At 34.6% G+C, this 23,887-nt stretch overlaps 1 protein-coding gene across 5 annotated transcripts in view; it reads right to left on the bottom strand.

Moving 5' to 3' along the window:
* The window catches only part of LOC105256745 (cAMP-specific 3',5'-cyclic phosphodiesterase), a 316,988-nt gene that overhangs the window by 164,292 nt on the left and 128,809 nt on the right, over window positions 1-23,887 (bottom strand). Inside the window, exons 1-2 of one of the 5 annotated variants that reach the window (XM_020029216.2) lie at window positions 16,415-17,318; window positions 1,586-1,953 (exon numbers count right to left, since the gene is read on the bottom strand). The exons of 3 other annotated variants lie outside the window; for them this stretch is intronic. In XM_020029216.2, the coding sequence (XP_019884775.1) occupies window positions 1,586-1,731 (146 nt within the window). In that variant the 5' untranslated portion in view covers window positions 1,732-1,953; window positions 16,415-17,318. Of the gene's footprint in view, window positions 1-1,585; window positions 1,954-16,414; window positions 17,319-23,887 lie in introns of those variants that run through there. One more of the 5 variants, XM_020029217.2, reaches the window with a different exon arrangement.

Below are 23,887 nucleotides of genomic sequence, written 5' to 3'. Positions count from 1 at the left end.
AAACCTCTCCATTCAATATTATACCGTTTTATGACCGTTTATACCGTAATACGAATATAACCGATTGTAAAAAATCGTCAATCAACTATTTGGATTTTCTCTCTGCTCTTTTCAGTGATAAAATATCAAATTTAAAATCGCGTAAACAGTGCATAATTTATATTTGGATAGTGTACATGATTGATTTTCTCTTTCAACCGTCCGACTTGCATGTTTTTATAAAAACAAAATATAGAACGAATAATACTTTATTAAAAATACCCTTGCGTATAGAATGCAAAAAAATTAAATGGACATATAATGGCAAGAAAATTAATTAGTAAACAATGTACATTAATATCTTTACTTGCGTAATATATTTTATATAAATCTTCATTTATAATAACATGAATTTATAACACTAGATAATTAATTGCAAATATATAAAATTTTACTACATTGTTTTTAAACAGAATAAAAATTAGACATGGCAATTTTTTATTCAATTCTTATTATATAAAAATTTAGAAGTTTGTGAAAACTTCTTGATATAGAGACTATAATGTTAATATAAACAAGAATTAAAAGAATAGCAATAATCACATGAAACAGGTCATCTTTCTATTTCTTTCAATTTCAACTCATTCAATTTTAATTCTCTATTCGAAGCAATCAATTCTCATAGAAACTTCCTAAAATTGGAACGCAATCTATGATACGTATAATTATCGTAGATTAAAGCCCTTGGAGAAACTCGAACCTACTAGTTATATCGAGATAGTCGAAATTTGATCACTTTGTATAAATATATTCGTCGTGAAATTTAAAACTCATATTTTATATACTTTATGTGCTTCTTGTTCAAGAATTAAAATCATAAAAAATTTTAGTAATATTTTTCGCCTCAAAATCTTATATTTTAAAAGTTTTTAAAAGTGTTATTAAGATAAATAAATTATTCATAAAAGCACGAGAAGAGAAAAAGATGGCAAACATGTTCTATAAAAGCATCTTACAAACATCTTTTTCAACCGTTCTTTCGCCGTTTTTGATGCATTAATATTGAAACTTAGAAATAAAAAAGATTTAAAAATGTTAAATTTCTTTTTTATCTTTTCTCCTTTTCTAATCAACATTTTAAAAAAATTTGTATAAATATTTAGCACATACATACTAGATAGAATAACAATTATTATAAAATATCAATCGATATCTTACATTTTTCAATCAAGAATACTGCAACAACATGCGTTATTCAAATAGATTCAGATAGTTACGCTCTATACATATTCGATTATGATACATGAAATGTTATATTTGCATAATAGCCGTATCTGCGCTACATCTTATCGAATAAAATCGCGAAATTACATTTCCATAAAATTCACGAATTCATCGGAAGAGTTATAAGCGAATGTAAAACGTTTCAAGGCGTGTAATATAAATTCGTATAAGCACATGAGGGAGAAGCGAGCGTGTGCGAATAAACGCGAAATCTAAGTTCGCGTGGAACGCATATTAAGTGGTTAATTAATAATTTCCCATACACTATTCATGTACACACGCACTTTCCTCGACAAACTCATTATCCGAGTCATGTACTTACCCACAAATCCAAGAATGCCGTCTCCTAGGCACGTTACTCGGCGGAACCAGCAATAAGGGAACCGTGCCCTTCACCGCACCGCCACCTGGACCGCCATCGCCGTCATCCGCTGGAAGCCGAAGCTCCGGTACTTGGAGACTGCTCATTCTCGACACTCAGCTTCGATCGAAGCTTCGCGTCACCAGAACGTAAGTCCGTCGTCGCGATGGACGTCTTGGCGTATCACACGTCGACCAGACATCACCGATCTTCGCGCTTCGACGGATTCTCGATGACGCGATTTCACGCACACTCGGGCATTTTACACGTCCGCCTTTGTTAACATAACATTTTCAGAATCTTCACGCACACGACCGCGACAATCCTCTCTATCCTCCGGCGAATACAAAAACGTCATCGGTTACATATCGTATTGGATGCGCGTTAAAGCGCAATTGAAAGAATTTTATTGCAGTTTATCTACGTCGCAAAGTTATACTCTTAAAGAATCAAAGACAACGGAGATAGTTAAGTGATTGATGAAGCGATCGTCTAATGAATCAGACGACGTCGAAGATTTAACGAGTACGTCCTTTATCGATATTCAATTCTCATTGAATCAAACTTTCCCGCATTAATTCTTCCGTCGCTAATAAGACCATCATAGTCAACCTTGAAGCGTTTTCATAAATCAATTGTATGCACGGAATGTATAGCAAAAAACTTCGTTGAACATTCAAGAATGTGTTATAGCTAAGGGTTATAAATATATATGTCACCTTCTCTTCGTGTTAATAATTCGATCCAATCAATATCGCGTTCCAATCAAACGCGGTTTGTCATTTTCGGGTAAAAAAAAGTATCCATTTAAAAATTACACGAGCGTAGATGAAAAGAAGCTTCATCAGGAATTTGTCCGTTGTTCTCTCGCATTTTGTCCGCGTGAACGCATCAAGATGCCGAGCGTGTTGCTTTTATCGAGTAGTTTCAGCAATTGCGATGAGGCACTGAATGAAATCACAATGCTGTCACTGTGAAGAGCCTTTTATCACGACCGCTATAAACGGTTTCGCTTTTGAAAGCTCGAAAACTCGCTGCCTACATCGAACCATGGTGAAACGCGTTGTGGTAAGCAATGCGCCATGCGGAGCAGATGAGTGACACTCTCAACGGCGTCAACGTGACAAAGCGCCCGCGGGGGTCACTCATTATGTTCAAAGGGAACAATTTCAGAACTCGACTCGGCTATAGATTCAGTTCGGCATAAATTGCGCAACGGAATTTGTAACGATTATTGTGCGGCTTCGCCCTAGCGTGCGAAGGGGGAAATTACATTAATGTGTTTTACAATACAACATTTACGTAACGTGTTACATAATAGAGATTCGCGCTTGAATCACACACAATGGCATCTATATTTTCATAAATAAGGAACAACAAATCTCAATTTTTATTTTATGATATTTATGATATGGTCTGGAAATACGATCTCGAAAAAATGTGATACACAGGAGGGTGGAGAAATGGTAAGCTCGTGGCATCTAATTTAAAAGTCAACGTAATCAAGGAGGGAGACGAAGAGAAATGCCGTTGTGAGGAAGTTTCCGGAAACGTCGTTACTCCAACATACCCCTTGTCACATCACGAAATCGACGGAGCATTTGAAATTCAAATGACGAGACGGAAGCGCGCTGCCGAAACTTTATGTTCCGTTGTATAAGAAAAAAAAAAAGTGTAGAAATTCACATCGCGCATTGTACGATATCTCGATACGTTGCAACGATTTCTATCGTATTTTGCATGGACAATATTATTCGAATTGTATAGCTATAATTCATCGCAATTTATCTTGATTCGAACAGCATGGAACTTTGTTTCTCTTTTTCGAAGCGTTATCGAGAACAATGAAATTTAATCATAAAGTAATAATTCATTAAATTCTTCTTAAAATACTTTTATTAAGATTGCATTATTATCCGTTGCTTTTTTCATTTGGCCTTTATTTTAGTTCCGCTTGCATTTCCCTCGATAAACGATAAAGTATCCTGAAGTGAAGCGGCTAGAGAATTATAAGCGAATCGATATCTACCGAGGCAAGAATCTCAAGGGACGAATCAGTATATTCGGTGCGAAATTGGCGGTTCGTTAACTAGAAAAATTTAGTATCAGGTCCAGAGGGGAGGCTCGTAACAATTGTAACGTGCACGGAGAAAGATTTCGCGCATGTTTAATCGCAGTAAATCTCGATGTTCATCAAACGTTACACAGGGAGCTACCCGAATTTAACGAAGAAGCTTAAGGCTGATAACAATCCCGACAGAATTTTTATTCGCCCATTATGCAATTACATCGCGATCCTAATATTCTGTCGGGAAAATTTACATCGCATTAAATGCCGAAAAGAATTTTTAACTTTACCAAACTCTAATTTATTTAAGATTAAATTTTGACAAGGAATTTTTAATTTTAACCAAACTCCAATTTAAGATTAAATTTTGATGATACTAAAAATTGAAAGCTAAAAAATTTCTTGCTATTAATAACAATTCATCGATAAACTTGCGCCGATAAAAAAAACTTTGAAATTATCGCAGAGCATCTATCAGGAGCTAATATCGGGACCCTCTGCCCGAACACATTTACCTTGACGATTACTGGCCTAAGATTTCGAGGAAATGACGATCCATCAGACGCGGGTAACAGGTCCGTAATAACGCACATTTTCAACGATGAGCTACGATATTGTGAGGAAAATGCGATGGTAAAGTGCGGGGGAACTTCGTAATGTCGGAGGTAACGAAGACTGGAAGAAAAACTGCCTCGAGTGTTTATTGCGCGGGCTTGTACGGAGGCCGGTGTGTAACCTGGCGGAAATAGCGCCGGCATGTAAGTCGAGTATAATAGCGGCATTAAAGCGGAATTATTTCGATGAAGGTTGAAATATAACGGGCTCAATGTGTCGTTAAATCGCTGTGGTACACGCCGAGCTCCTTTTTAATCGCATTGCGCGACGTATTATTTTAAAAAACAATAAAATTAGCCTCTGGACGAGACTGCCTGTTGAAGGAGATGCGGTAAAAACGCGCGGATTTAATGCCATGCGACGCGATTCACGGGGATTACTTTACCGCACGTGATGCGCCTCTACGTTTGCGGGCCAACAAACGGTAATTAAACAGGTGAACGAGGGACACGATGTCGCTAACCTAAGTCAAACAGCGGCGCGTCATCAGAACGTTGTACATACAAAGGATAGGCGCACTGTAATATCAATGATATCTTAATTAAGCGACTGCCTACGAAAATGATGAGAGATCGTATAATACTTGAAATCATTTAACCCAGGAATTTGCAATCGTCAGATGATTCTGTCTAATATCACTGCATACAATTACGTTATGTCATGCGACACATACGACAGCGTTTTATAATAATAATAATAATTATTATTAATTAAAAGATCATTTTATCTTAATTCAAGTAACATTAATTTTCCTCGAAAAATATAATATATATATCTTTAGTAAATTAATTCAAATTTCAAGACATATGTATCTTTAATAAAATTAGAGAATTGTCTGTGAGAACTCTCTTTTTCTCCCTCTGACATTCTTCGTATAATCAAATTATTACGCATAAACATAATATAAAATGCCATTGTGTTTCATTGGCATCGTGGAACGACACTTTTTTCTCGCGCAAACAAAGTAAGCCGATAATATTGTCATTTAAATTGTAAAATGCGCACCTCTTACCTATTCAACATTGTCTCACCGAGTGCGCAGTTTGTAAATGCACACTTGCCCCAGCAGGAAACGTCTGTAATATATTCGTCACCGCAAGTGACCAATCACAACCAATTACAGCTCAACGGAAGTTATCATCCCTAACTGAGACTAACATGATTTTTCAATAAACTGTTTACGTGTCCTGTCATATTCTCATTTATATAGTAAAAATATTCTGACACGTGAAAACGAGTCACGTGCCAGAGGAACGAAAGATGAATATGTCCTTGACTCGCGTGAAAAGAACATGCGTCGGGGAGAATGCAGAATATTTCAAATGCGATGTACGTATTCTACGTCGCTGGTAGAAATAACCACAGTTTACACACGACCGGCGATGAGACGAGGGAGGGATGGGAATCATGAGCGAGGGAACCATGTGCAAATGGAGCGCAATGAACTCTGCATCACGCTAAAAGCTAGTCTACAACGATCGCGTTTCAGATCACCACTTTAGAAATGCTGTTCGAGAGATTCGCAGAATTATTCGCTTATTCGGCAAATCAATATTCGAGAATTATATTAATCAACGAATAAGTCGACATCCCAGAATTGTATAAAATCGCATGCGAATACGTGTGTTTAGCATGTTATCGAATGATGCGATCAAAAAATAAATCAAGGAACGAGAAAACCAAATAACAATTGCGAAATCGACTCGCGTATGCGAATCGCGCTTGACCTTCGCTTTTACGGCATAAAACTTCTCGGTTTGTTTTCGACACGACAATGGCACGCACGCACGCACATGCAGACGTATATTTCACGACGGTCATCAAACAGAAATACATTCGGCGCCGAAGCACTCATCACGATGAATAAGACGGGAGTCTGACGAGTATTCCGTTATAATTCAATCTGACAGCTGAACCTATGTCGTATGGATATATTTAATTAATGAAATGCATGCCTAATATTTTTCTTCCATAGTTTTTTTATCAGTTAATCTTTCGACGAATTCTAATCCAAAATAAATATCGTCAACTTTAAGAAATAAATTTAATTAAAGAGAAATTAATTTTTATGTTTATTAATTTTATTATAAATATATATATATATATATATGTGATACATATTTACGTTATTAATTATATAATTGCTAGCTTCTTGCCTGATTGACTCAATATTTTGATTGAAATTCTTTACTAAATCATATGGACTACTACAAAGTAAGACCTTTCTTTGGAGCAGGAAGGTCAGTCTCTTTGATATAAATCTATGTCAACAACGATTTTAATCAGGTGAGTTTACCTTTTAAAAGACTATATTCCTGACGTCGAAGTGAAAGTGTCTATCTATTCATTCCTCGACACTTTTTCCTTGAAATGTTGGCCTTATAAGCGAAGAAAAATGCCGACGTCTATTAACGAAAAAGATCGATAACAGCCTCATATATATTTTACTCTCTTAAAATGCCGCGTGCGTGTTATAAAATCCTTTATTAATTACAAATAAGAGCGAATCGAGAAAAAGACAGATAATTGCTCATGTCACGAAAACAAGACAATAATTACCACTTATAAAATAAATATTATTCATTATGATATAACTCTTCTATTCATCGAGTGTACTTCATTAACGCGATAATAAAGAAGCAATCCGATAAAAATGTCTACAAATAACATTTTATTTACAGCAATGACTGACAGCTCTATTACAAGCATCACCGAATACAATACGATAATCACATATCTAAGCATTGTGATCGAGGTAAAGCTCACCGCAAACGCATTTCTCACATTCCATATGGGGTAGGAATTCGCGGAATCTCGATTAGCCGATCTGACGTAGAAATAAACATCGATATACATAAACGAGATCGATGGCTCTTCGGTATTCAATGAACGGCATAGGTATTTATCTAAAGTGTATCTTTTGCATTGAGACCAATTTACGGAAAAAAGTCTTTCTTCAGAAACTTCAGAATCTTCAGAACTCTTAAAGTTCTGTTTGCTGCACTCAAGGATTGTAGAGTATCATACTAAAATCCTTCAAAGATGAGCAAGAAAGGGAAAGAAAGAGAGAAAAAAAGAGAGGACCATCACTAAAAGATAATCGATTCAGCTTTATTATAGATAACATCGGAACTTGAATATAGTGCTGAATCAAATAATACTTGATAAGAATAGCCAATACACTATTGTATTGAAACATGGCAGTACAAATTTCCATTTTTACAAGTAATAACAATGAAATAAAATTGCGAGACACGGAATTAATCCATGATAAAATTATCACAGTGTGTACATAGCAGAACAGCGTCGATGCATGTTGAACAAGCGGGCGATCAATACTTTCGCTTGATTTTTTTCCTAACCATTTACATCGATATTCGTTATTATTGCTCTACACGTCATTACAATATCGATTGGCAATTACATTGTGCTGCTAATTAAGCCATCGAGATAGGGATTAATGTCGCATTACGATTGCCAGTCCCAGAGCTCGTATGGCTCCAACTCAGCGAGTGTTCTAATTACTTGGTTGAAACCGTACAATTTCCGATTATCCTGTCACTAACTTAACGACAGCGTAAGCAGATGTGGAACCAGAAATGCAAACGCGCGATACACGCATGTGATATCAAACTTAATTAATTTCGTGTCACAATTATGAACATTGTAAATATCATATGCGGAAGTTGTGACATAAATCTTGGAATATCTCAACGTTTTCACGCTGTACCGTGTAAAATTATTTTTTAAATCTTTTCGATAGAAATCAGGCACAAGTCTTATATTGGTTTGTTTGCGATTTCTATCAAAAAAATGTAAAAAATAATTTTACACAGAGTACGGTGTAAAAAGAATCTTCTGTTTCTCTAAAATATTCAGTCGCAGCAAATTGTTCATATTTTTTCAAGAAGACACCATAGTCTCTTCATAAATACTTGTTTCTAATCCGGTTATCATCCGAACCCTTTGAAAGTAATTTGAGCGAGCTTCTATCCATCGTTATAACGATCGATGTAACGTAACACTGTAACCCGAGTTGCATTCGCCCATCTATCATTGAACTATACTTCCGCGTAACAAGCTCGTTTTCTTTATACATATATAATATCATTTTCTTTATACATATATAATATCGTTTTCTTGCATAGAATCGATAGTCAATACCGATCTCATCGTAATACATCACAGAGACCGACTGACAAAACAAATAGACTGTCCATATCAAATCCAGTGAATTAATTGTCGCGGCTTAGCAAGTCGTTCTATCTCGGCGAATCCGCGTTTCCCGAAATTTCGAAACTTTGATTGAAACAGATGTAGACATCTGTTCCCCTCCCTCCCGAGGGAGGTAAGTTTCGCGAAAGGCTATCAACCGCGACGCGATCGATGATATGACACATAATGCATAATAAAATGGATTCGGTCGATGATTCCGCGTAGGATTGTGCTGAATACGAAACGAGTTCTGAACGGATTATCTCGGATGCTGGCTAAAAAACCGAGCAACGCGAGAGAGTATCTTTAATCTGTCTGTGAACTCGTTCTACGAGTATACGATGAGAAACGACCATAAACCAGAGCCGAAGGTAAGAAGGACAACCTGCACGCCAAACTCTTGCAGCAGATAAACAGATTATGAAATAAACCACGAAGCGAACGATTACGAAAGCATGAGAGAGGTAATAAATTATTCGTGAAGTAATTAATGAAAAATGGGAGAAACAAGTTTCAATGACAATAAGTAATTTTCCTCATGTATTCCAGTGAATCTTTGAATTTCTTTTTGTTTTTATTTTATCTGAGCAAATTTAATATACTTAATATATATACGTTTAAACACAAAATCCATATATACGAGACGCGAAATATGCAAATATATTTTCATATATACATACGTATATTTTCATATACACATACGTATATTCCCAGTACAGCGACTAGGAATTAAGCGAGGGAAGTAAGGTACGCTGTAGATGGATAACAATTTTCCTGCAACAACGAAGCAGCAAAATAATTTACAAGACGCGCCATCACATCATATAAGCGTAACATAAAAGATCCATCTTAGCAATATCGAACTTCTCGTTGAGTAACGCGTTGCAAACTACGCGCAAAAAAGGGGTGTCTCGTAGGAAAAAAAGAGGGTTTTATAGCCACATGACGCCCCGTTCCAATTTTTCCGCACGACAAGGCGATTATGTGTACGCCGCGTGCCAACGACGTGCTAACCGCGCTTTTACATTTTTGTCCTATGTAGCTATCGATCAAATCTCTTTCTATTCTATTTTTTTTTGCGCGAATTAAATATCGAGATGCATAAAAGTACCAATATATCCCGAGAACAGAAAGTAATAACGCGTATCGCTACTAGCGACAGAGAAAGTGCAATATGTAAGCGCGCACGTAACACGCATCAATGCATCCTCCGTAATTCGGTCAGCATTATCTCGTAGAAACGATAATTTTCTGAGGGAATCGGTCGCCTTCGGAAAAGTGTACAAAGCTCGCTACGCTGTTTACTCGATTACGTTTATTTATTGTCCGAATGGGTAACATTTGTTTGAACGAAATGCTGTTGTGCTGATCGAGAGACAAGAGATTCGCTTTCCAGTAATCACGACAACTACACCGCATATCAATTTGGAATTTTGATGCCGTATATGTCCAAAATTTGATGCGCGAATGGATTCGAGATTAAACACGCTCGAATACGTCGTCGATTTTCGCGAAAATTAGCATGATTGATTGCATTCAGTTAGGGAATAACAGTTTGTCAGAAAATACAAGCCCTGTCTGCCTGTTTGAAAGTAATCATACATATTTATAATGAATATATTTCCTTTCGTATTCGAATCGTGTTAATAAAATTATAGTTAATAAATCGACGCGCATAAATCAAATTATTTAATTAATAATTAGACTTTGAAGAATTTTCAAATTTGTAGCCGATCATAATGAGAGCGTGACGTTTTACACAGTTTGTATAATTCATAGAAGAAATATCGCATTTGCGTAAAGATGCTACTTTTATGTAGACTTTGATGCGACCATTTGTATCTTGTTACGACAAGAAACGCAACATATTATTTTAATTTTTTGCGACCTGAATAATTATAGCCAATCCTTGAATAATACTTATATTCCAATTATCAAGACAGTGATTACTTCACTGTGATTAAAACCAAATTATTTATGCAAACATCGTGGAGATATCTATAGACATTCTTAGGAAGCATGTAATTTCACGCGCACTACTTCACATTCTTCTCATGTTTTGCAACAATTTGAAATAGTTATACAGATTTTATATGTCATACAAAAAGCTGCATATGGAATATAGGATAATTTCTATCAAGGTAAACGAGAAGTATAAATTGTATAATAAATTATACATGCCGTAATTCATAATGTTTTTATTGTGTTTAGCTTCTTTAAAAAATTAATGTTTTGACATTTTAGAGATTTGACATGACATGTTAACAAACGGATGTGTGATTTAGTTATTTGTAAATAAATAGTTATATCAAACATAAACAAAGTTGTTTCTAATAAACTGAAAAGAAATTGAAAATAAATCTCTGTATTGAAATGTCAATCGTATAAAACGCAGAATTAAATGGACATATGATCATATTGATTGTGTATATCGAGTCACTCAAATTTGTTAATATCAGATGCTAGTAATATATATAAGCACATATAAAATTCTATAATAATGTTACTAATAAAATAAAATGGAGCGCACGAAACGTTCAATGAATCTTGATTTAAAATAAATGAGAGAAGCAATACGTGATAAATGGTGAAAAATTACTTGGATTTTTTATAAGTAAATATTCTGTTTCAGATGGATGCAGTGATGTAAACGGAACTAAAATAAAAATACATTAAAAAGAATGAACATCAATCGATCGATAAAAGAATAGTTTAAAGAATAGTTTAATTGAAAGAAAGATGTCACAATTTCTATTAATATATTGTTTCGTCATATTAAAATTTCATAAAATTTATTAAAAATGTATCAACGATCGCTTCGTGCACTTCATCAACGAAATGCACAGAGATGCATCGCTAGAATAAAAAAATTATGGAAACGCATTTCCTTTCTCTGTCTTTTGCTCTTTTTCTCTTCTTTCTCAAATTCAAATTGTGTGAAATATTATTTACATAACATGCTATTATTATTAAGAATTCGCGCAATCGATGCTTGTAAATTTCAATATTGGCAAATGAATCATGTGTCATTTTGTGTACTGTATCGGTGATTCGAATGTCACAACAAGCACTTAGCTATCGATTAGACGGTTATATGATATCGCAAAGCTTAAAGGCTTCTTCCGATTTATCCGACACATCTTTTCTTTCATCAAAGAAAAATAACAATCCAAAACAAGCAGCGACAGATTTGAAGCTTATATTAAGAATGATAAAAAACAGATATATTAAGAAATTGATGTTATACTAATCTAAAAAAATTGTCGTTTCTTGTATTTAATAATTTTAAATTAACATATATTTTCTTATGTTAAAAAATGAATATTTATTTCGATATTTCTCAACAACTAAGATTTAAACAATGATTTTATCACAAGATGAAAACGCTTTCCTCTCTCATCGAGTTTTCATGCAATTCGGGAATGGAGTTGAATCACGTACAAGCTTTATCGATTGCGCTTCATGAGAAAAATCCTTGTCACCTTTCCGCATCATAATGGTTTCTTCAGTTGATAGAAAAAGCGAAATTCCTTGCAAGAAGAGAAAATTCTTCCGAGAAAATTAATTGTCTTTCTCGTAGAAAAAGATTGTACTAATTTTTACTATCTACGATAGTTAATATTGTATTTTACTTGTGTAACAAAGTATTCTACAGACGAAAAATTTTTAAAAAATAAACATTGTACAATTTTTGTTATTTTTGAATGGAAATGTATTGCTCCTGAGAAGACTGACACAACAAAAGTTTAAATAATTTTAAAAAATATCACCATCAATAATTAAAAAAAAGAAAAAATCTAAAAAATATTTTAATGATAATCATTAATATATGAAAATCTATATATCTATATATATATATATATATATATATATATATATATATAAAGAGAGAGAGAGAGAGAGAGAGAATTTTTATCTTTTTTTAAAAATATATTATATATTTCTATATAATAACTTATTTTAATCAATATTATCTGCAAAGAGACATTTGATTAGTATATAATTTAGTATATAATTTATTCAGCAAATAACTTAGCAGCTATATGGTTACGTGATACTTTGATGTAAGATCACACGTATCAGCCTTTGGCCTGGAGATTCAAAGTACGTGTAAGAGTTATCCAATTTCTGTCGAAAGACGTGTGATATCACAATCTTGTACAAACCCACCAAACCTGCATTACGGCCTTAACATCATTATCGAGTTTCAAAATTGGACCACAAATACTCAATTTCATATCTATATAATTACTAAAGTCATTATTGGCGCGTATCATTGTTATCAATCGTTACTAATATGTAACTATATAACAGGACCCAAATACTCATTATATTTAAAATCAATCAAAAACGATATTTCAAGTTACAATAAGTATTTCAAATTAAACAATTTTGCAAGAATACACGTAAAATATACAAACAGAAAGTTTGAAATTATTTTCATGTAAATCACACTATTATATTCTATGTACTTGACTGATGTGTGAAATCATTAGTTTACAATTAGACAATTTTAATTTATTAAAGTTCCATAATGATATGATGCATATATTTCTATTATCTTGAAATATATTTCTATAATATAAAATATATAGAAATAATAATTCGGAATATATAACGAAATATATATATATATATATATATATATATATTTCCAATACAACATATATATATATATATATATATATATATATATATATAAGATCTAATCTTTTATCAAATGTACATGATCGCACTGTGCATAACGATGTTTTGTACGTCAAAAACGAGCAGTGATCCGATTATAAGTTTCCAGATTGTTCACTCATGAAGAGTTGTGAATATTCGACCATTTCCATATCTCTCTGCGAATAATCATATTTAATATACGCGTGAATTAATAGCAAATTAGATTATCGTCACGCTCTATGATAAAAAGCATGTTTTATGAAACGTTCGTTTCATATAATTTGCAAATGGAAGTTTATTAACCATATGTGAAACACAAACTCTTTAGATATACTGTCATTACGATCTATTTTCAGCTTCAAAATTGTGTTATATTAAAAATTACACACAAATCTCGAATTATAAAGTTATAAAACAGAATTATAAAACAGTAACTACTCTTGCAAGTTTCGAAATAAACTGATTCACACAGTTTTAATTTCTTGAATTATAAAATAAAGAAACACGACAGGAAAACTCGAAAAGTCACGCCGTATACCAGCTAAATAAATTATTCCGAAAATGAAATATACACGAAATTTATAAGCAGCTTATCTCGACTAGCTTTCTTTAATAAGGTACAAGATAAAAGTTCTTACGAAATTATATAATTGACGTTGGTCAACATAGAATTTTTTCGTCTCGTCAATCTTGTCTCTATGCTTGTTCGTTTATTCTTTATTGTGACAGCGAGAAGAACTAATGATATCGCAAGCAATGATATCGTGGCGATCTGTTTCATGTTATAATTATGATTGATAATATTCTGTGTTTCTTCTCCCCTGTTAAGAAACTAAATAATCACTACAACTTTTGCAAATTTATTGTTCCGTAACAATAAAAAAATCTCCAATAATGTGTATGAGATTGACAAATAAATTAAAGTTGAATAAAGTTTTTTGCGAGTCCTCGCTTGACATATCTCAATACATTTAATGTTTATAGAGGAGAAAAATGTTTCAAAAGATAAACTGATGTATAAAGAATAATTTAACGTGCAAAAATAATAAAATAAATATGGATCAATTTATTAAATTTTTTTCTAAGAATTGTATCTTATTTCACAAACATCTTTTCTAAAATTGATTTTTGAAGACAAAAAGCAACAAAAATAAGAAAAACAATAAAATAAAATTCGATACAAAAATAAAAAACATGAAATAGTTAACAATTAATGATATAATATCTGCATAAAATTTGTTGTATAAATATTCAAAGCCTTGCATGTGCGCACGATAAACTCAGCGCAACCATAATAATATCTGTTTAAAATTAATTATGAGAGTACGGAATATCTTTACTACGTTATGTTGAAATAAAAGAAGTATATCTTATATAAATATTCTAGAAGAGAGAGAGAGAGAGAGAGAGAGAAATAAAAAGAGATAATAAAAGAACTATATAAATGCTAATGAAATATGCTTATTAATATAATAATAAATTGATATTTAATGTATAAACATTGAATTACATTTTTCCAACAATATCTCAATAAAGATAATATCTTAATATTACATTTAAACTTGCAAAATAGTTTGAATGTTAAAGGCAACAGGATGCAATGATAGCACTATGCAATTTTCTATCGTAAAATGAAATTTTACAGCTTCTATGCATGAAGAGATTTGCCTGCACGTGGAACGACATAAATATTTGTTTCGTTCTATTGCGCGAGATAGAAGAGACTTCTTCTTTTAACCACGAAAAGCGCGGTAACGCGAAACGATTGTAGTCCTCCTTGTTGACATTTTGTCGATAGATTGTTGTACGTGGAAAGCGGAAACAAATATTACTCAACGAAGAGAAATAGCCACGTCCGCGAACAATCGTGTACTACCCCACGCGACAAATCGCGTTTATCTGCGAACAATTTGGCTCTATAAAATTCCCTCTTCCTTCGTGGAATTCACTTGTCACCGCGAACAAACGAAAAGTTGCTCGACAGCCCCGTTTAAATTTTCTCCTAATTGCTACCGATTGCATTTGGCAAGCGCAGCGACGAGAAACCTAAGCGCATCTCGGTCTTCGACGAGTCGTTTGCTCGAGAAAATTACGCAGAAATAATTGCGACGATTAATTCGTTCCTATATCAATCGAAACGCCTATTTATAGACGAAGCATCTTCACGTACATGAAGTTATGAGTCACTTTGATCATACAATGATGTACTGCACAACATCGCGATTCTATTGCTCTGCACAATGTCCTGCCGTGCGTAGGTGGCTTTCAGCCACGAATACTTTGATCTTTGACGCGAAGTCTATTTCAAACTTTTGACCACTTTGAAACGGAATGCTATAGCTTCTCGATCGCTGAGCGATCCAAAGAGCTTTTTACTTTTCGCTTTTTCAGACGGGACTTTTTCAAGAATCGCATAAAAAGGATGCAAAGAAAAGTAATAAAACGTACCTTATTTGATTTAGAGAGTGTAAGGAATTTGCTCCGTTATTTTTTTTACTACGTTTGCATGCCTTCTTATTCGTAGACGCGATTGGAAAAGCGAACTTGATTACCCAAGTCTGTCGAAAACCGCATTTCGTAAAACGACAGTGATCGATGAGCAGTCTGGCGACGGTATAAATATAAAATAAAGAAATTTTATGTATATTTCCAAAAGAATATTCTGTCGTCTGTGTCATGTTATCGAGAACAAGCACGTTAGAATTAATGATCAATTGATCAATTTGATTTCCAAAGAAGATATTTATAAAAAAAATCGTATTTACGAAAAAATATTTCACTGTCAAGCATTAAAATTATTAAAATTAAAATTCGCAACTTGACGCGTTTGACGTATAATTGGTTTTATATTTTAGGAAAGAAAAAAATTTCAATTAGATACTCAATCGAGATTAATCAATAAACGATCGAAAAGTTTGCTTTATCTATATCTATTTACTTGAATAATTATCATATTATTAGTTTTCTTAAGAAAATACCTCGAGAACCACCAATTATTTCCACGAGGAAATTAATTTGAATTATCTCGTTAATTAGCTTTCAATCTAATAATTTTCATTTGGAGAGGAGAAACTCCTCAGAACAATACATTTGATAAACCCTTGAAACGCTCGAAACACTCGTAGACATTGAAACGTCTAATCATCATCGTTGATGCATTCGAAAGGGGCATGAAATCACTCCTGACGCGGGATGGCTCGATCGCATTCCTGTGCGATACTTACCCTACAAAGAATTTCGTTCTCCTGGAGAACGTTTCGGAGCGAGAAGGACTATTTGGCCTAACGCGTTCGACGATCGCAAACGCATACGAGGCGACGCACCGGAGCAATTTTCTCGCGGTCGTAAAACGGCGGTTTTACCGGGTCGTTTTGCAGCGCGCTCTCACTCTTCGGAATTTATAGGCGCGTGAAACGCCGCGAAACAGCACTCGCGAGCGACGCGCCTGCCTCCCGACGAAATCGGAGTCGAGGAGCCGCAGAGCGAGCCGGGAACAGTAGACGTCCTCGATAACGGCTCTCGAGGAATCCTCGTTTCGCGAGTTACACGGCCGTCCGCTTATCACGGTGCGCGAACGCCGGAGGACAGCGAAGGTGGCGGAGCCGCGAAGGTCGCCCGTCTCGACGGGCCGAAATTTCGGCAAGGCGCGAAACCTCCCGCACTCGGCCGTATCGTCGCACCGATCGTGATATCGATGCGTCGCGACGCGATCGGGATCGCGACGCATCGCGCGACGAGCGTCGCGGCCGATGGTCGTCCCGGGCGATGCACTCGCGTCGGGAAACAACTTCTGACCCGAGCACGTCTAAACGAACGCGTCACCGACACTCTTCGCGCCCGTGTTGGTAGCTTCCCGGGTGCGCCAAGCGACGCGCACACCAGCCGGCACGAAACGCGACTGACTTTGCTCGCCGACTGACGTAGAAACGAGAAGGAAAGAGTGAGAATACCAGAGGCGGAGAGGCAGACAGAGGGAACGGAGATAAAGACAGACAGACAGACAGACAGATAGAGGTGGGAATCGCGCGCGGGCCGCCGATTTGCGACGCACGCACTTCGCTTGCACGCTCGTCCGCTCGCTCGCACGCAGGCACGCACGTAACGCACCGCGCGCGGCGGTGCGCGCTGTGTCACGATGAATGAAGCCCGTACGTGGTCGGAGCGGGTACTTGTAGGAAGAGCCGCGTGCTAAGCTCGCGCGACTTCGGCCGCCACCGACGAACGTCGACGACGACCGAGCCGGGGTGGTAGAACACGGGACGGGCGCGAAACTACCCTCGCGCTGCCTGCCCGACCCCGAGCTACGTCGGCGCACGAGCGACGACGGGGGCGACCGGTCGACCCGCGGCGGCGAAAACGTACGAGCGCTGACGGAGAGGAGCGTTCTCTCGCTCCGTGTCCGGGTTCAAATTTGTTCTCGGGCGAGGGCAAGGATAAAGGCTTCCGAACCGTAATATCGGGTACCACCACCCGGCGGCCGGAGGGCAAAACATCGCGTCGCGCTCGCCAACTTCTCGCTCACTTCCGTGAAAATCTCTCGTCGAGACCAGACGAGCCCGAGTCAAATCACTGTCGACTTTTCAACCCGGTTGCGGTAACGAAACTTCATGGCGCTACACTGAGAAAAAAATCTGGTTACATTAATTAGAATTCTGGTAGATTCAACCAGTGTATGTCTGTTGGAAAATGGACGAACCAGAATTCTTGTAGGAATTACCAGATGAATCTCATTAATTTCTTCCTGTTCAATTTACCAAATGTTCTCGTTAATAATACTAAACTCGCCAGCGCCAAGTCGTCTCAAATTTTTTTCATCTAATCTCAAAAGTCTGTTTAATATTCTGAATTCCAACACGATTATTGCATAAATTCAATCCAGATTATTGAAGAAATTATTTTAAGTTCAGTTTGTTAGAAATTAAACTGATAAATAGTGATGCAAGAAGAGAATGCAGTTCAAACACACACAATCAGAGAGCTAGCGTCCTCTTTCTGGCATTACTGCTCGTAAGAGAAAAAAAATATACTTTGGATTTAATTGTTAATATTAGTTCTTTATATACATTTCATGGCAAATATTGAATACGAGTTAAGTTAAGAAGCAAGCAGAGAAATTAATGTAACGAGAAATTTTATAGATCCAACCAGAAAATACTAATCAAATCCTTATAGTAAAATCTATTAAACGTTCTAGTTATAAAAAATCGAGTCTTATCACGATAACTAGGAATTCTTGTTTGATTTAACCAAAATGCCTTCAATCATACGTCTTGTTGGTACAATCAAACGATTTTCTCAATGCACGCATTCCTGAATTCTCGTACAAAAACTTTCGATGTTAATTGTCACACTAGTAGAGCCATATCGAGCCATATTCCTTCTCGAAAGGAGAAAATTCTCTTTTTTTCAGATTATATCGAAATATGAATAGATGTTATACGTATATGTATAAGAAAGTAATTTGTATTATGGACCATGGAAAGAATATACAAACGAATGGGACACTGCGATTATGGATTATCACGATGTATCGTTCTGCATATTTTTCTGGATGCAGCAATTTATCCGGATAAGACTCGCGGAATACTAAACTGACTTCCGGGCAACTGAGATGAAACTTTTTCGATCCAAGTAGATTTAAGCCCGATGGCACAACTCGATTCGCGTCTATTCGCGTGACTTCGTTAGTCCATTGATTCGGATGAATGCATCGATCGTATTCTCCGCAAAGTGTAACATCGTATGTGACATTTCTGTCGATGAAGATGGTATATGAGATACATTCTAGCATCCTTTTACGAAAATATATTACCTCCCACGCAGTCTGTTATTCTAGCATTGAAAATGTATATTTTCAATCTTTAATCTAATGGCTGTGTTTTTACAATTCCGAATGCAGTTTGAAATTTTTCTATGTAATAATTGAAATAACAGTTTACATCAAGATACATTGTTGTCAAGTAGATGTACTATATTTTTAAATTTTGATTAAACCGACACTTTCGATAAGTTTGGCTCACAACGGTTTTCCCAGCCACTCCTGAGTTTATATTCATAATAAGTCGTCTCGTTTGACGCGAGATGCTTGGTTGTAACATAACAGGAACGAGTTTCGACAAAGTCAAGCATTTTTGAAATTCAATTTCGATGTAATGGATGCACGTACAAAGTTTAAGGCACATCGTCAACCCCGTCAATTTTCCAATAATTGCGCGACTCGTTTCCTTAGGGTGAAACAAGAAGGGAAGAAGAAAGAAAAATTCAGTCTCACACGAGTGATCTAATACATAATATAGCTCGTTATCCTCGCACGCGACGTGCTCGTTAAAGTTTCAAAAGCGGCTCCGAACCGGATCGCAAAATATGATAACGGAGGTGTTCGCGATCGGGAACCGACGTCACTTTACGGTATGGACTTTTACGACCCACTGTCCACTGATAAGCCAGTTTTCGAGGCCGGTACAACGATAGCGACGATACCTCCGATAATTTATTGCGAAACAATGGACCCTCTTTTCCCGAAAGATCAGAGATTGGAACTCGATTCGGGAAAGAAAGATAAAGAGATTTCATTACCTGTTAATTAGTGTATTATCATCATGCAGTAACACTATAAATATAAATATTTATAGTAATATTTTTCGTAGAATAAAATTGTGTATTTCACACGCGTACACTTATTCGGAAGTTGTTTTCACAAAACGATCATACATAAATCATGAAGTGCTGGAGGAGCTTAGAAAGTTTCAGAAAATGTTAGGGTGGAACTGGGGCTGGGAGAGTTTTCTTTGATATTGCGTAATCATATCGGACAAATAGATCCTTAATCCTTAAGTTACGAGTATCCTTAGTGGTAAGCTTGGTTCGTGATACTTCATCTCTTCACAAGTCTAAAGAAAACGTTAGAAATGTGTCGGCGTGAAATAGAAATATCAACTGCGTTTAAAAGCTAAATAATTTTCTTCCCGTAAATAGAAACGCTAATACAAAGCAAAATATTTGAATAGCGGCGAAAGAAAATTTTAACATAGACATGTTAAAACTACTTTCACGATTACGAAAATTAATCTTACAAATTAACTGTTTTTATTTAAACTGTGATCTAATTATTAAAAAAAAGGTTTCTCTCTCGTAACTAAACAGGTGACATAATATTTTATAACAGAAGTAAAAAAAGAGTAAAAGAGATTGTAATTACTATACCATATTCATTTTCAAACTGTACTAAATGATATTAAAAGATGCTAAGTAAAATTAGAGTAATTTAAATTTACAGCCAATCATACATTACAGGAATAATATTACAGGAATATTACTAATAATAGTAATGATATGAGAAAGGAAATGTGTGTGATGCAGATGTGTACAATGAGGATGTCTGCTTCTAATCTTTTAGAAGCATATTCTCGCAATATGTATTTTTGTTCCATTGTATCCTCCCACTGATTTAACAGAAGCAAGAAATAAGACTAGTCTTTTGTATGTCCTAAGCTTATCAAATCGCCCACGTTCTTTATATCCTTAATTCTTATAAAATATATGATTCCTTTGGGTTCTATCCCTCTGTCGCATATTAGTATTAGACAGTGATATATCTTTGAATTTACAATATCACAACGATATTCTTCGATCTGTTCTTTTTTTCATAAGTTTTCGCTGATAAGAACTCGTTGTCTCTCGCGTATCAAGCAGCACAAGTGTGACTTATCGGTATTTTTCATATTTACACGTTCAGACTACGTTCATGTATATTGCGCACCTGTATCGATGAATATTTTCGGACTACCGTGCTGAGCGTTCATCGCTAAATGAATGTGACACAATTACTAATCATGACACCAAAAAAAATTTATTTACATAGATATAAATGCATGCATTACACATGTACATACAGATAGCCACAAGGTAAAAGATTTATAAATATACTCGGATCATACACAGAAAAAAGGACATTCTTGTTTTAAAAATATATTTAGTTTTAACATCTTGAAATGAGATTTTGATTTGACACTTATTTTTTTTTCTGTGTACATCATGTATGAAAAATTTAATAATTTATTATAAAAGTTGATTATATAAAGTTACATCATAAATATACACACATAAACTAGATTTTGAATTATTATACGCGGATTAAAAACATTTTTAAATCAGATTTTATCAATATTTGCAAAATAATGATAAGGTAATTTTTAGATTATAAAAATTTTTAGATTATAAAATAAAAATCAGTACTGAGAAAAGTAATTGTCGGTTTCTCTGGAAATAAAAGAATTTACATTTTGTCGTATAAAATTGTGGAAGTCGCGATGCGCATAAAGCCTCTAAGAAAGTTCAAAGAAATGGAAAAAATTTCTTTTCCTGTCCAATCTAGCGGAAAATCGTACTCACGCGAGGGATCCGTTTGAAGAATTTCAAGTGTGCTCACAGTGAAAACTCGTTTTTTTTTCTATTATTAAAATAACGGAAATATCGAGTATCGATTTCGAAATACATAAAAATTCAATTGAGATGCATATAAATGCACGTACGTTTAAATTCGTCGCAAATCTCAGATCTGTCAAATTATACGATATTGTATTTCGATATAGGATAAAATACTTTTGTGCCACGTAATGTTGTTCGTTACAACGAATAGGCGCACGTTACACGACATGCTAATTAACGCCACGAGTTGCATTGCGTAAGAATACAAATTATGTTTCTCACGTGGCCGTACATAATTCTACTAAATATATATTGTATTCTCCCACACACAAAGAGAAAAACGTATCTAAGTATTTATCTTGTTTGCGTCACGTTACACAAAATGAACCACGAATAAATTTACACATTAAATAGTGATATGATGGATAGACACGAAAATAAATTTTAAATACATATCGTTAAGATATATATCTTGCATTCCATGAGTTCCAATGTTACTGACGTACACATACAATGTACAGATTATTTTGTTACATTATCCATTTACGTAATATCTCGGAGATTGAAAATTGCAGAAAAACATATATATAAAATAACAAAATAAAAAATACAATCAAATCATCGTAACAATCAGATAGACATTCAAGATATATCGATATATAATTATCATAAGTTCATGATACATTTATGTTTTTTAATCGACGATTTGCCGCATAAAAATTCAAGCACTCATACAATCTTATTTTCCGTACATGCCATCAATTATCACACACAAATAATTAAGCATGCAATACTTTTTATCATTAAATTGATGTGCAATTACAAACGTTAGATGCTTTTTTTAATATTCGCGGTTTGCCGCCATTTATAAATGTTTGCGTGTGTATTAAAATATAATCAATTTTTTTTTCATTCATTCTCTCGAAAAAATATTAATTATACATTCCACACCGATCTAATACTATTTTATTATCTGCGGTTTTGCCTCGCGAAGCAGCTACAACGCATATAGTGTCTGTACGGCAATAATCCCGGAGCCGAGTTACGACACCGATGCGAAGACGGAATAATTTGTCATATGATGTCACGCGTGCACGCATACGCACCAAGCGTGGTTACATGGTTAACATCTGGCAAGTGTTAAGGTGCGTTTAGCCTTATATAGTATGTGAGCACACAATATGTGTTTTAGTTTTTTGGCATGAAATAATTGAAAAAACGTTATGATTATTAACGTTATGATTTATTTTTTTTACATATTTATATATATTGAACTGTAATTCAAATATAATAATATACATTACATTAATCAAAACGTCTATTCGACGTTAAAAATGTGCGTGGAAAAAATTTAATATTAACTCTTCATTAATAATAACCTCTACTTGATAAATTTTACAGAAATACAGGAAAATTTCTCTCGTTTTTTCGCGTTTCTCGAAATACCCGAACGAAATATTTCGAGGTCAGATCCTGAGGATTTATCTGTTTTAACTCAAATTCGACATTACTGAAAATTATCTGCGGTTTCTCTCAGGGGAAACAGAGTAATGGAATTTCAATGTTTGAGAAATCTCTTCTAAAATGACCGCTCTCTCCATAATCAAGCTAATATATGACTTCATTTCTAACTATATTAAAGTAATATACCATAAACGCTCTTTTAAAAGAAGAATCCTCAGGCAAGTTAAATCTGCTAACGTAATTCAATTTTTCTTAATGGACAGCGACATTTCTCGGAAGCTCGACATTTATCGGTGCTTCTTGATTTGTAAAATTTCTAAGTGCAAATTTAATTTCTCATTTGCAGATTTAAACGTTTTCACATTACTTGAAACTACATATAAATTCATAAATATTATTAAAATAATCAATAGCAATAATAATAAAATAGATATAAAACATATAAAAAGCAATTATTAAAGTATTATTTATTTGAGAATGCGAAATTCTAGTAAAATCAGACATAAAACATGTTAAATTCATTAATGACATATTAATACACGATACTGATAAGATATGTCCGAAAAATATAAATAAAGTTTTATTACTGTATCGTTCATTATAAATTAATTTTATCCATAAAAGAAGGTATATTTGTAGTGTAAAATATCTTTTACAAAGAATGCTCCTTTTTACATCAATGTAAAAAATATATGCGTATATTCAAGATAAAAAACATATATCTCAAAATATTTTTACTAACTTTTTAATGAAAATAATTTTAATGAAATTAATCTAGATTACTGTGAAACTATGAAGATAAACAA

The sequence above is a fragment of the Camponotus floridanus genome, unplaced genomic scaffold (assembly GCF_003227725.1).
Source record: "Camponotus floridanus strain SB8 unplaced genomic scaffold, Cflo_v7.5 scaffold45, whole genome shotgun sequence".
Classification (NCBI taxonomy): Eukaryota; Metazoa; Arthropoda; class Insecta; order Hymenoptera; family Formicidae; genus Camponotus; species Camponotus floridanus.
The sequence above is the reverse complement of the archived record's forward strand: the minus strand, read 5'-3'. Positions and strand labels throughout refer to the sequence as shown.